We start from the raw sequence: 12,329 nt of genomic DNA, 5'->3' as shown, positions 1-12,329 counted from the left end.
TTCCTTAATTCAAATCACTAACTTGTCATAACATACTGTTGGAGATTATTCTTGGGATTACACAGAGAAGGCTGATAAAATCTAATTCTCTTCTTACTTTTAATGAAGCTTTATAAATAAACATCCAGATTCTGGTAACCTCCTAAGGGGTTTCAGTAAAAGCTGACCATCTCCCGAAGTGTGTTATAACCAAGCACACATACTATGGGCATGGTGTCAGGACACACAAGTGATCTGAATTATGGCCCTTTATGACTATTCGGTTCTGTATACATAGTGCTATACAGGTAGTAAATAATTATATGAGATTACTAGAAAGCTAGCACAGTAGGTGTTCTCTAAGTGATGCATGAAAACCAAAGTGTACAAAATATACATATTTTTTCATCTTTGATGGAGAAACAATTTATCTTATAGACAAATATAGATACTATTAGTTTTAATGCAGCCCCGTTAATTGCAACACTAATTAAAAAAATTATTTTTTTAGTTGTATACTAATATACAACTTAATTTCTCAAGCATCTGATCACAGATTATTTAAAACATCCTTTTTATGTCTCTTCACTTACTATGAATTTTTCATAGTAAGTGTATGAGGACTCAGAATTCTGAGTAATGAGGAAATCTTTACCTGGCAGCACAGTCATAAGCCAACACATCAGTCTCTGCAAGAAGGTCTCCATCGGTTTCATGATCTCCTCCATCAGGACCCAACTCGAACAGCTGGAGAAAGGAGAAAAACACATGTCAAATCACTCACTCATGCAAACCTGCTGAATAATATGTTTATAATTTTGATGTTTCCAATAATACGCTGGACACTGCAGAATGTAAAAACCAGAATGCCTGCTTTTTTAATGTTAAATACACAAACCTATATATTTAAATTAAGAAACTTATGGTCTATGTAAATCTGTTTTCCTTATTTATATATTTGTCTATTTATAGCAAATGCTCCAATTTGTTCTGTACCAAATATAAATATCTGAAGGAGGTGAGAGAACTCAATTAATGCATTTTATCTAAGTGAGCTTTCAAATGAGGAAGAATTTTGTTTCAACACTTATAAGCTGTGAGATCTGGGATCCAGTTTCTTCATCCATAAAAGAAAGATGACTACTAACAACGCCTACTTCATAGTAATTGTGAGAATTACATGAAGTAATACTTATGAAACACTTAGAAAAATACCCAGAAATAAAGGCTACAAAAATGTTAGCTATGGAGAGAGAGAGGAATAGCAGAAGATAAGGATCCTTAAAAACATAGGTAACAAAAAGTAGCTCAAAGAAATACAGCACAGGAAAAGGAGAGATGAAGGATATGAAAGAAAATGGTCATAAAACAAGAGGAGGACCAGACAGTCTGGGAAAAGGATAAGACAGAAGACATCAAAGAGGAAAAGTGATGAAATTAAGTGAAAATAAGGGAGAATTATCAGGAAGAGATCTTTTTTCTTTAAAAATGGACCAATATATATAAAGACCTTTATTTCTCTGGAGAATTCTAGTAGGTGAACTGCAAAAAAGGCAGATAAAACACTAAGGAGGGGGATCCCTGGGTGGCGCAGCGGTTTGGCGCCTGCCTTTGGCCCAGGGCGCGATCCTGGAGACCCGGGATCGAATCCCACGTCGGGCTCCCGGTGCATGGAGCCTGCTTCTCCCTCTGCCTGTGTCTCTGCCTCTCTCTCTCTCTCTGTGACTATCATAAATAAATAAAAAAATTAAAAAAAAAAAACAAGGAAGAATTAAAAAAAAAAACACTAAGGAGGAAGAGAAGGAAGCATTAAAATTTACTGGACTATTTCTATGTTAGATGTCTCATTTTTTCAATTATATGCTAATGATTTGAAAATCTATCCCCAGCTCAGATCTTGTTCTTAACAGTCACTGCATTCCCTCACCCCCCACCAGTTGGATCTCACTAGTTCTAAAGGGACTCACTCCCCTTACCCCTGCTTGCACTGTTCTGATTAATGGGACTATCACTTACCTATTCACTCGGATAAAAAACGGGGAATAATCCTTTTTTCTGTATCTTTCTGCCATTAGTACATCTATTCTACTGCTGGTACCAAAGCTTGTCAGTTCAAGCATGCTGTTACTAGCTAGAACTCATCACTCTTATCTTTAATCTCTCTTTGCTCTGGTCCATATTCCATAAAACTGAGGGGTTTTGTTTTTAATGATCCTAGTACTCTTTTTAAAATGAATATCTGATTAGAATACTTCTTTAATTTACAATCCTTCAATGGTTTCTCATTTCCTTCTTTGTAACAAGACATAAAGGTCCTTAAGGAGTTCCCCCTAACCTGGCTCCCCTGCTTATGTTCAACAAGTATTTCTCAACACATACTGTGTGCCAGGCACAATTTTAGACAATACGCATACAGGTGTGAACACCACAACAAAAAAATGGGGGCTATTGGAAGTTAAGTTGTGGTAAGGCAGAGGATTTAGTTTTAAATAGGTTCACCAGAGAGTCAAGGCCTGAAGATAATGAGAAAGTGATCACACAGGTATTGAAGTAAAGCGCTGTAGTCAGATGGAGTAGCCAATGCAAAAGTCTTGAGGTTTGACTATGCCTGGCTTGTTTGTTCCTCAACCTAATATAAGGCAACACTATAGGAATCTGAACAGAAAGGAGTGGCATACTCTGGTGTACATTTTACGAAAATTTCTGCTGTATTGAGAACAGACAAAAGGGGAACAAGGACAGAAGCATAATACAAGTTGGGAGACTACTGTAATAAATAAGGTGAGAATGGCTATGGTTTAGACCGACTTGGTACTAGGGACAGTTTTTAGAATTCATTAGATCCTGGATTTATTTCCAAAGTGCAGCCAATAGTGTTTGCTGCTGAAGGGGATGTGGGGTGTGACAGAGGGAAGGCAATGATGACTCCAAGATTTTTGGCTTAAGCAGCTAGAAGAATAAAGTTAACTCTATTCTCAGTCAGTTAGCTGGGACGGGGAAAATATGAGAACAGCAGGTTTAGAAAGATCACCAGAAGCCTAGTGTTGAATATGTTATATCTGAAATGCCTATTAGCTATCCAAACGGAGAAGTGAAGTAGGCAGCTGTATATATGACTTTGGAGGTTTAGTAGTAAGAGGAGAAAGTGCTTAAAGCCATATGGCTGGACCACTATGGGGATAAGCAGACTTTTAAAAGTGTCCAAGAAGACTGAGTTCTGGCACTCCAACATGCAGAGGTTAGGAAGATGATAATAGGCAACCTGAGACTTAGAAGAGCAGTCAGTGACACAGAAGGAAACCAAGTGTGGTGTCTAGGGAGTCAAATGAAGACAGTATTTAAAAGAACGGGTTCACAGGATTAAATTATGTCAACTGGTTAAGGAAGATGAAGACTGAGACTTGACCGCTGGCTTCAGTAATAGGAAGTCACTCACACCTTTGACAACAGCAGTTTTGGTAGGTTGGTGGGGCACAAACCTGATTAGTGTAGGTTCAAGAAGGAATGGGAAGAGAGAGAATGGAAATAGAAAGTATAGAAAGTTAAGAATATGTACAGAGCCTAGCTAGGTGGCTAGTCCAAGACAAGTACACAAATACTTTTGCCCAGAGTAGTTAGTAGTGGAAGAGTCTTCCAGCAGGAGGAAAGAGATAACAGAGGACCCATCAAGAAAGATGTCTAGGTTTCTGCCTTAGGGTAATAAGCATATGGTGGATGGTACTACTCAAGAGATGAACCACTGGAAGAGAGCCAGGTCCTGAGAAAGAGCATGAATTCAGTTGCAATATAAAGACCAACAACCGTCATGCCTTTAAAGCCTTTACATGAAAATGGGTCAAAGAAGCAGTCTGAGCTGGAGATCTAAATTTGGGCATCATGGTATGCTGACAGCTATTTAAAACTTCAGGCTTATTAGAAAATGTTTAGGAGAAAATACAAAGTGAAAAAATAGGGGCTAAAGCTGGGCCTAAAAGAACTCTCAACATCTAGTAGCCAGGTAGAAGAGGACAAACCTATAAGAAGAAAAAACAAGAGATGAAAACAAAACAAAACAAAACAAAAAAGATATTTACTGCTAGGGAAAAAAAATGTATACCTCGCAGTGGTGAGCGGAAGGAAGACAAAAAGACTTCTGTTGGAAAACCTTAGTCTATTCATTAATAACTGAATTTCAAAGGCAAGTTGACTTCCAGGGAATGGGAGAAATAAGGGTGGTTTAATAAGACTTGGAAAAAATTACACTCAATATAAAAAGAGCATTATGAAAGGCCTATATACTACTGTAACACAACTACTGGTGATAAGAACCACAGTGGTATTCAATATTATCAAAACAAAGCAAAAAAACCTTTCAGGGACAGAAAAAAAATGTATCTTCTTGATAACTTACTAGACACTGACAACTAGCACTATATTACTCATTGAGTTTGCTTCTCTATCTTGACTTCTAATCAAGACATCTTCAAATAACCCTTTGAAAGTAGCTGCTCTGAAATAAGCCCAAAACTATGGTTTTATTTTCCTTTTTCTTTCTTCCTTCCTACGTATGTATGTTTGTACCTAACTACCTATGCCACAAGTTTTCAAAATTATTATTCCATCCCTATCCTCTATATAACTTTAGGGACTTCCAATTCTTTCTTAATTTCTGTATTATCTCTATTTCTTTAGCATGTATTTTCCAATTATAGCCAGAAATAAGCAAATATTTTTAAAAGTTTGTCAGTTCTGGTTTGGCCTCTATGGGGAGTGTCCTCAAAAACCATCACAGTAAGAGAGTTTTAACATATTTTTAGATATTATTGAGAAAAGAGAAGATCTCCTAAATAGATAGCATCTAATTGAGAATTTTTAATGAAACTTGCTACTGAAACTAAGACACAAACTATAGGTTTTTTTTTTTTTTTTTGAGAGAAAGAATGTGTATGCTTATACACACGAGCGGAGTTGGGGGACAGAAAATGGGGCAGAAGGAGTGATAGAGAAAGAATCTTAAGCAGGCTCTATCCCCAGTGCAGAGCTCAACTCTGGAGCTTGATCTCACAACCATGAGATCATGATCTGAGCCAAAACCAAGAGTCAGACAGGTGTTCAAACAACTGAGCCACTGAGGCACTGCTCTCTTTTACTTCAAAGGCAAAATCGTATTAATTTGAGAAGTGGAACATTTGAGTATTGGTGAATGTTCAAAGAGCGAGCACATCCTTGGCTTCGAATAATTGCAGACCCTTTCTGAGATGAACAGGTTTAGAAAACTGAGGATTTTTTAAATTATTTTTGTCTACCCAATGAAATCCATACATTCCATCTCTCACTTCATCCCTGATTCCCCTTTTAGATTGATCATGTCTTATACAGTATTTGGCATAAAAAATGCTAAAAACTATTAAAGCTACATCAAAATGCCCCTGCATCAAAACAGCTGTGCCCCCATCAAAAGTGGCTAATAAAAACGAGGCAAATCAAAAAAGTACTGCTGTACCTAGATCACTAGGAAGTTCACAAAGAATTAAGATGGGTTTTTAGTCTTTTTCAGCCTATATTAGAAAATCATTTTCCATTCATTACCTTCTATCTTGACTTTTTATTTTCTAATGAGCCAATAATTTAGTATTATTGTATTACATTTTAGCAATGTTCCCAAGTCCTTTTTTATTATGTATTATATAATATAAAATCACAAACTAAGTCAAAGCTAACTTTAAACAAAAAGGGCAACAGTATCAACAAACTGCTTACCTTAATTTTAGCAGTATATTCTCCTCTACCTCCAAACAGACCAAGGCCACCAAGTAAAATGTCAGTGTCAGCACTAAAACGTATAGCTTCTACTGAATGAGCAGAGTAACCCCAGCCCCCTCCATGACCTAAAAGATACAATTAATAATTCATGTAGTAAAAATCTATCTATATACTTCTATATTTAACATATAAGACAATATTTCCTAAACATAAATATACATACTTTCAAACCTGTTTACTACACTATAATCTTCTTTGGAATAAACCTTCATTACTGCTTGAGTCTCCTCCTCTGTACTTGCAACACCCATTTTTAAATCCTGCATAGCTGCTAAGGTATCAAGGCAACCTAAAAACAAACAAACAAAAATTTAACTCTGTGAAATTAAAATTTCCCATTATATTGATGGTATAAGATGCTATAGAGAATAAATTAAAATAATAAACTCTGAGTGTGCTCAATAAATGTATTCCAAGCTTCAAACACTGTTTCATGAAAGGATATTTAAAACCAATAAGAATTCTCCTTTGCTTGGGTAATTATCATATTTAAACACATTCTATGTTTCCCAAAAAACTGTATCTTTGAAAAGTTGGCATTGCTCAATCTTTGAGCCTTTACGAGGTTCCTCCTTTTATGAAATTCTGAATTACTGTAGATTCTTAAAGTTTTATCTGAGGAAGACACAGCAGCCTGAGAGAACCTTAATCAATATGAGTTTTGGATGTTTACTATGATTACTAGATGAAATTTGAAGAAAAGAAGTAAGGAATTATATGTATGATCTAGTAATTATACTTAGGAATATGATTTCACAATTGCAAATTTTAGATAAGCACAAATGAGCCTTTTTAAGGATCCTTTTTAAAAGCAACAAGTAATTACATGGATTGGTATAAAATTTCCACGAACAATATATATATATTTTGAAAAAAATGTTATATTACAAATTAAAGTGAAGTTGATGTGCTATGGAAAGCTGTGTTATATAAAAAGAGACAGAAGTAATAATGTATAAAATTCATAATTATATATATATTTAGAATTTGTCATTTTAAAATAATGTATGTAAATTAAATATTATAATTATACATTTGAATATTCTATCTGCATCTCTAAAATCTATATATTTAAGCTGAACAAAAACATTATTAAAAAATTTGCCTGCTAGAAAATTACATTCAGGAATGCTTTATATTTGGGCATATATGAATTGTGTTGGTTCAAGTCTAACGTATTATTCATTGTGGGATTGACAATGAACTCTCTTAAGTTAGAGAGTTTAACTTACATTGCACTTAGCATACCGTTGTTTAACACACTTGAGAAAATAAAACACAAATCTAAATATTCCTTAAAAAAATTCTCAGCACACATTAATGAAAATCAGCTGATTATCAAAGAGGAATCCTACCTAGAATGTGCAAAGCTGCATGAGATCGGGTGGTGAGAGCCCTTGATCCTGTTGGTAAGGCAAGTTCAGGACTTAGAATACTACATCTGGACTGCATGTCTGTTGCAGAGGGAAGTCTTGCATCAGCAACCACTGCATTATAACACCACAGCTCCCTAGTATTCGGTCGAAACCTTCAACAAAGAATAATCATAGCACTTCAACATATAGTTTCATTGAAAAAAAAATTTCTAAAGTATAATTGATGATATAAAGACAATATAGTCAGATTAAAGAGGACAAAATGTAGCTCATTATTTTCTTTATCTGAGCTAAATATGTAAATAAAATTATTTATGTCACTATAAGTGAAATAGTACTACAGATCATGATACTTTATGAGTAATAGATCAACAGTACACATGATGCATATACATATGAAGGTTCAGTACAACAAAAATTCCATAAATAAAGTTTAAAGACAAAGGGCAAGTTGAAAGAAAATATATGAAACATACATATAAAACAAAACAACAGTATCCACAATGTATAAGAGCTCCTGCAAACCAGTAAGATAATTCAATATCGAAGTGGGCAAAAGACCTGGAATGCTGTTTTCAGAAAGAAACACGGTAAAGTGTATGTAGCTATTCAAACTAAAACTAAATAAACAGTAAACCATAAGGGACCCACAGTACTATCCAACCATTATCTCATATCTCTTCCATAAAAAATTCTCTAAAGGCTGCCTCCACTTCTTTACCATGGTTTTTTTGCTATGAATTCTTTTTGGAAAAGTTGTTTTTATCATCTACAGGGTACACACAAAAGAACAGTAAAAAAATATTTTCAAAAAAAGGTATGAAGAATAATGGTATAATGTGTATTAGTAAAAATAACATTACTGCTATTTTTTAAGTACCCTGGCTCTTCCTCCCTACCCAATTTCTTTCCTTTTCCTTCAAAGGTAGCAATTACCTTGATTTTTTTTTAAGATTTACTTATTTATGATAGAGAGACAGAGAGACAGAGAGAGAGAGAGGCAGAGACACAGGAGGAGGGAAAAGCAGGCTCCTGGGAGCCTGACGTGGGACTCGATCCCGGGACTCCAGGATCGCGCCCTGGGCGCCAAGGCAGGTGCTAAACCACTGAGCCACCCACGGATCCCCAATTACCTTGATTTTTAAAAGTTTATCATTCCTTTGTTTTTATGATTTTTTATATTTATATCAAAATTGTGTATTATTTAAGTTTCACATTTTTAATTGTGTATGAACAGGATATACACTTTATGTGTTCTGTGGTTAGCTTTCTTCAAACAATACAATATTCTTACAATGTATTTTTACAGTGGCATATGACTACAAGTTCATTCATTCTTGTTGTAAAGTATTAATAGCTCATGTGACTACATTTTAATTATCTGTCCATTCTATCACTGATAGCAAAATATTTAAAACCACTCAATTTTCCATTACAAAAAAAAATGCTGCTGTGGATAATTTTATACATAGCTCCTAAAGCCTAAGTATAAGAGTAGATAGGAAGGAAGAACAAAATCCTCATATTTTTCACAACTGGTATGCCTACACAGAAAACACTGATTCTTTTGAAAATCTGGTCTGTGTCAGATATAGCTAATATTCAGATTCATTTATTAAGGATGGTCTTCTCAATTAAGGTGCTTCATGATCCAAACCTATTAAATATAAGAGTACTTAAATTCAATGATCCCACTTGTGGCTACATATCCAAACGAACTGAAAGGAAAACCTTGCAGAGATATTTGCACACTCACAATCAAAGCAGCATTATCCACAGTAGCCAAGAGGCATCCATAGATGGATAAGTGGATAAATAAAATGCAGAAGAAACATACAATGGAATGTTATTCACTCTTAGAAAGGAAAGAATTCTGTCACAGGCTGCAATGCGTATACATCTTGAGGACATGATGCTAAGTGAAATAAGCTAGTCACAAAAGAGACAAATACTGTGATTCCACTTATATATAAAATGTAGTCAAATTCATAGGCAGTAGAATGGTGGTAGCTACAGGCTGGAGGGAGGGAGAAATGGGGAGTTGTTCTTTGGCTATGGAGTTCAATTTTGCAAGATACAAACATTCTAGAGGTCTATTATATAACAATGTGAATAGGGCAGCCCAGTGGCTCAGTGGTGATCCTGGAGACCCGGGATGGAGTCCTACGTCAGGCTCCCTGCATGGAGCCTGCTTCTCCCTCTGCCTGTGTCTCTGCCTCTCTTTCTCTCTCTGTGTCTCATGAATACATAAATAAAATCTTTAAAAAAACAAACAAACAAAAAACAACGTGAATATACTTAACACATGAATTGTAAACTTAGAAATGGTTATATTTTATGGTTTTTTCATTTTAAACTTAAATACTTGGCACAGAATAAATTCTATGAAAGTACTTGTTATAATGAGTGGAATTAATATAAATGTACTATTGCTTTTTAATTTAATCTATTAATCTAACTGGTTTATTTGTATGTGATTATTTTTCTCTTTTAAGATTTTTTCTCTTGGTTTTTAGTGTTTTATAATTTCACTACAATGTCTCTTGACTGTAGATAATGGAAATGCATAATTTCTAATATTTGTGAATTTAAATCCTTTTATTGGTTCTGGAAAACACTCAAGCATTATCTCTTCAAATATTGCTTTCTCCTCTATTTTCTCTAACCTCTAATATTTCCTTCTTGGAAGTCTATTAGATCTTTTCATTATATTCTTCAAATCACCTCCATATTTTTAATATTGTCTCTGGCATTTTTATAATCTCCTCTCAACTGTTCAAATATGATCTACTCATGCATTTGTATAAAAAACTATTCTTCAGGGGATCCCTGGGTGGCTCAGCGGTTTGGCGCCTGCCTTTGGCCCAGAGCGCGATCCTGGGGTCCCGGAATCGAGTCCCATGTCGGGCTCCCAGCATGGAGCCTGCTTCTCCCTCTGCCTCTGTCTCTGCCTCTCTCTGTCTATCATGAATAAATAAATAAAATATTAAAAAAATACTATTCTTCATTTATAAAAGTTTTGCTTGGTTGTTTTTCAAATATGCCTCATCATTTTGAGTCTCATTATGAGTTTCTTTTACTTCCTCAATTTCATCTCTGACTTTTTAAATAGTTCATATACACATAATTTATTATTTCTGTTATTTTCTAGATCTGAAACTGATCCTGTTGCTTGTCTTTTGCTGAATTTACTAACAGTGATATTATTTGTATGTTAAGCAATTTTAGATTTTGCACTCATATTTGTGGAATCTTAATTCATCAAAAACCTATGAGCCTATATAGAGGAGGAGTTTTCTCTAAAGATGATTTACACTTGCCTTCTGCTGGAGACACAGGGGTATTACCTATTTGATCCCACTTTAGCATCATTCCAAGGCTAGAATCTTAACAGAGTTTCAGGATCAGTTTCCATCTCTCTCACCTCGCAGTTGGCACAATGCTTATTTTCCAAATGGCATCACTGCTTATCAGTATTTGCCCTCAGGGAAATCCTGTGTTTATAGTGCTGAGTGCTTACTTCTCCAGGGTCACCTCATGAGATATGATTTTTATTTTTATGCTGGCTTTCTTTCTTTGAAGTGGGGGTGGGAGACAAGGGCAGTATATTAGCTACATCTTGGCTAAGTGCCAAGCCAATGAAGAAAACATAAACTTTTTTTTTTTTTAAACATAGGGCCCCCTTTGAAGTATTTAGTTTACCAAACTGCCAGAAGTGGAAATCCCCATTTACTCCTCAAACCACACCAATCTAGTTTGCACGTCTAACACTTTCATGAAATTATTCTCAAAGTTGCAAATAACTTCTAAGTGGCTAACCCTATTAGAATTTTTTGTCATCTACTTAGTCAAGCCCTCAGCAATATCAAACACCATTGAAAACACTCTTTTTTTGACCTACTCCCTTTTTCACTTCTATATCAGCACACCCTCTTGCTTTTTCCCATAGTTCACTAGCTGCCCCTTCTAGTCTCCTGACTAGTTCCTCCTATCTCATCTAACTTCTAAATTTTTAAGTTCAGGACTCTCCTCAACCTATTTTCTCTGTCTCGGTGATCTTGTTCAATACCATAGCTTTAGATACACCTATATAAACTAAAAATTCTCAAATTTATATTCCCAGTCCAGATCAGTCCTCTTTGAGCTTGGCTCACTTATCTAACCGCCTGCTTAACATTTTGCTTAGAACTCAAACTTAACATGTCAAAGACAGAAATCCTGACAAAATCTGTTCCTTTCTCTGCACTTCCTGGCTCAGTGAATGCCACTAATGTCTATTCAAATGCCAAAATCAGAACACTGGGAATCATCCTTGACTACTTTCTTTCCTTAATCACTTACCAATATAAGCAAGTTTTATTGGCACTATTCCAAAATATATGCTGCTGACTGCTCATCTCCATCTTCCCCACCATGACCCTAAGTTTCATGCCATCGTCTCTCCCTTGTATTGCTGTAGGAACCTCCTACATCTAGTCTTGCCCCATTCCCATTTATTTTCCACACATGTATAATTTCTTAGTGTTAATTCCCAACTCAAAATATGACAAAACTTCCTATTTTGAAGATAATTCAAATTCCTTAATCTAGTCTGCCAAGTCCTGCATGTCCTAGCCCTGTTTATGCCCCTGAATTTATTTCATGCCACTCACTCATGATACTTTAACCACACTGGCTTTCTTCAAATTCCTAAAATACTAACCAGGCTGTTGCATCAAAAGCCATTTGGGTCTACTAAGCTGTCCCTGCTCAGAAAACTTTGCCTAACTCTTCAAATGCCTGGTTCTTTCTTATACTTTAAGGTCTTAACTTCTACTGTCTCCACTGAATGGAAGATATAGGTCATTGCTGTTAACCTCAATCACACCACCCCCTTTTTCCTTAATGATGCTAAGCAAGATCTATAAAATGTATTATTTATTGGCTCTCATACAGTCTGTATCTCTGTTAAAAAAAAAAAAAAAAAAAAAAGACGACCTCCCTAAGAGCAAGGGAATCTAATCTTACATGTATCTTACTCACTTGAATCAATCTTTACTTACCATATAGTATCTATGTAAATATTTACTGGCTAAAATTAAAACAGTAAAAATTAAAAATAATAATAGTACTGTATACTGATGCTGACAGCATGGGAAAATATGGATTCTCATAGCAGTTGGTGAGAACCGG

General features: G+C 35.3%; 1 protein-coding gene across 16 annotated transcripts in view; it reads right to left on the bottom strand.

Moving 5' to 3' along the window:
- MYCBP2 (MYC binding protein 2) overlaps nt 1–12,329 on the bottom strand; it is a 259,127-nt gene that overhangs the window by 139,538 nt on the left and 107,260 nt on the right. For all 16 annotated transcript variants that reach the window (XM_072782680.1, XM_072782681.1, XM_072782690.1 and 13 more), the window contains 4 exons: nt 7,137–7,309; nt 5,945–6,070; nt 5,719–5,846; nt 635–726 (listed from right to left, as the gene is read on the bottom strand). In XM_072782680.1, the coding sequence (XP_072638781.1) occupies nt 635–726; nt 5,719–5,846; nt 5,945–6,070; nt 7,137–7,309 (519 nt within the window). The remainder of the gene's footprint in view (nt 1–634; nt 727–5,718; nt 5,847–5,944; nt 6,071–7,136; nt 7,310–12,329) is intronic.

The sequence above is a fragment of the Canis lupus genome, chromosome 17 (assembly GCF_048164855.1).
Source record: "Canis lupus baileyi chromosome 17, mCanLup2.hap1, whole genome shotgun sequence".
Classification (NCBI taxonomy): Eukaryota; Metazoa; Chordata; class Mammalia; order Carnivora; family Canidae; genus Canis; species Canis lupus.
This window is presented reverse-complemented; position numbering and strand designations above follow the sequence as displayed.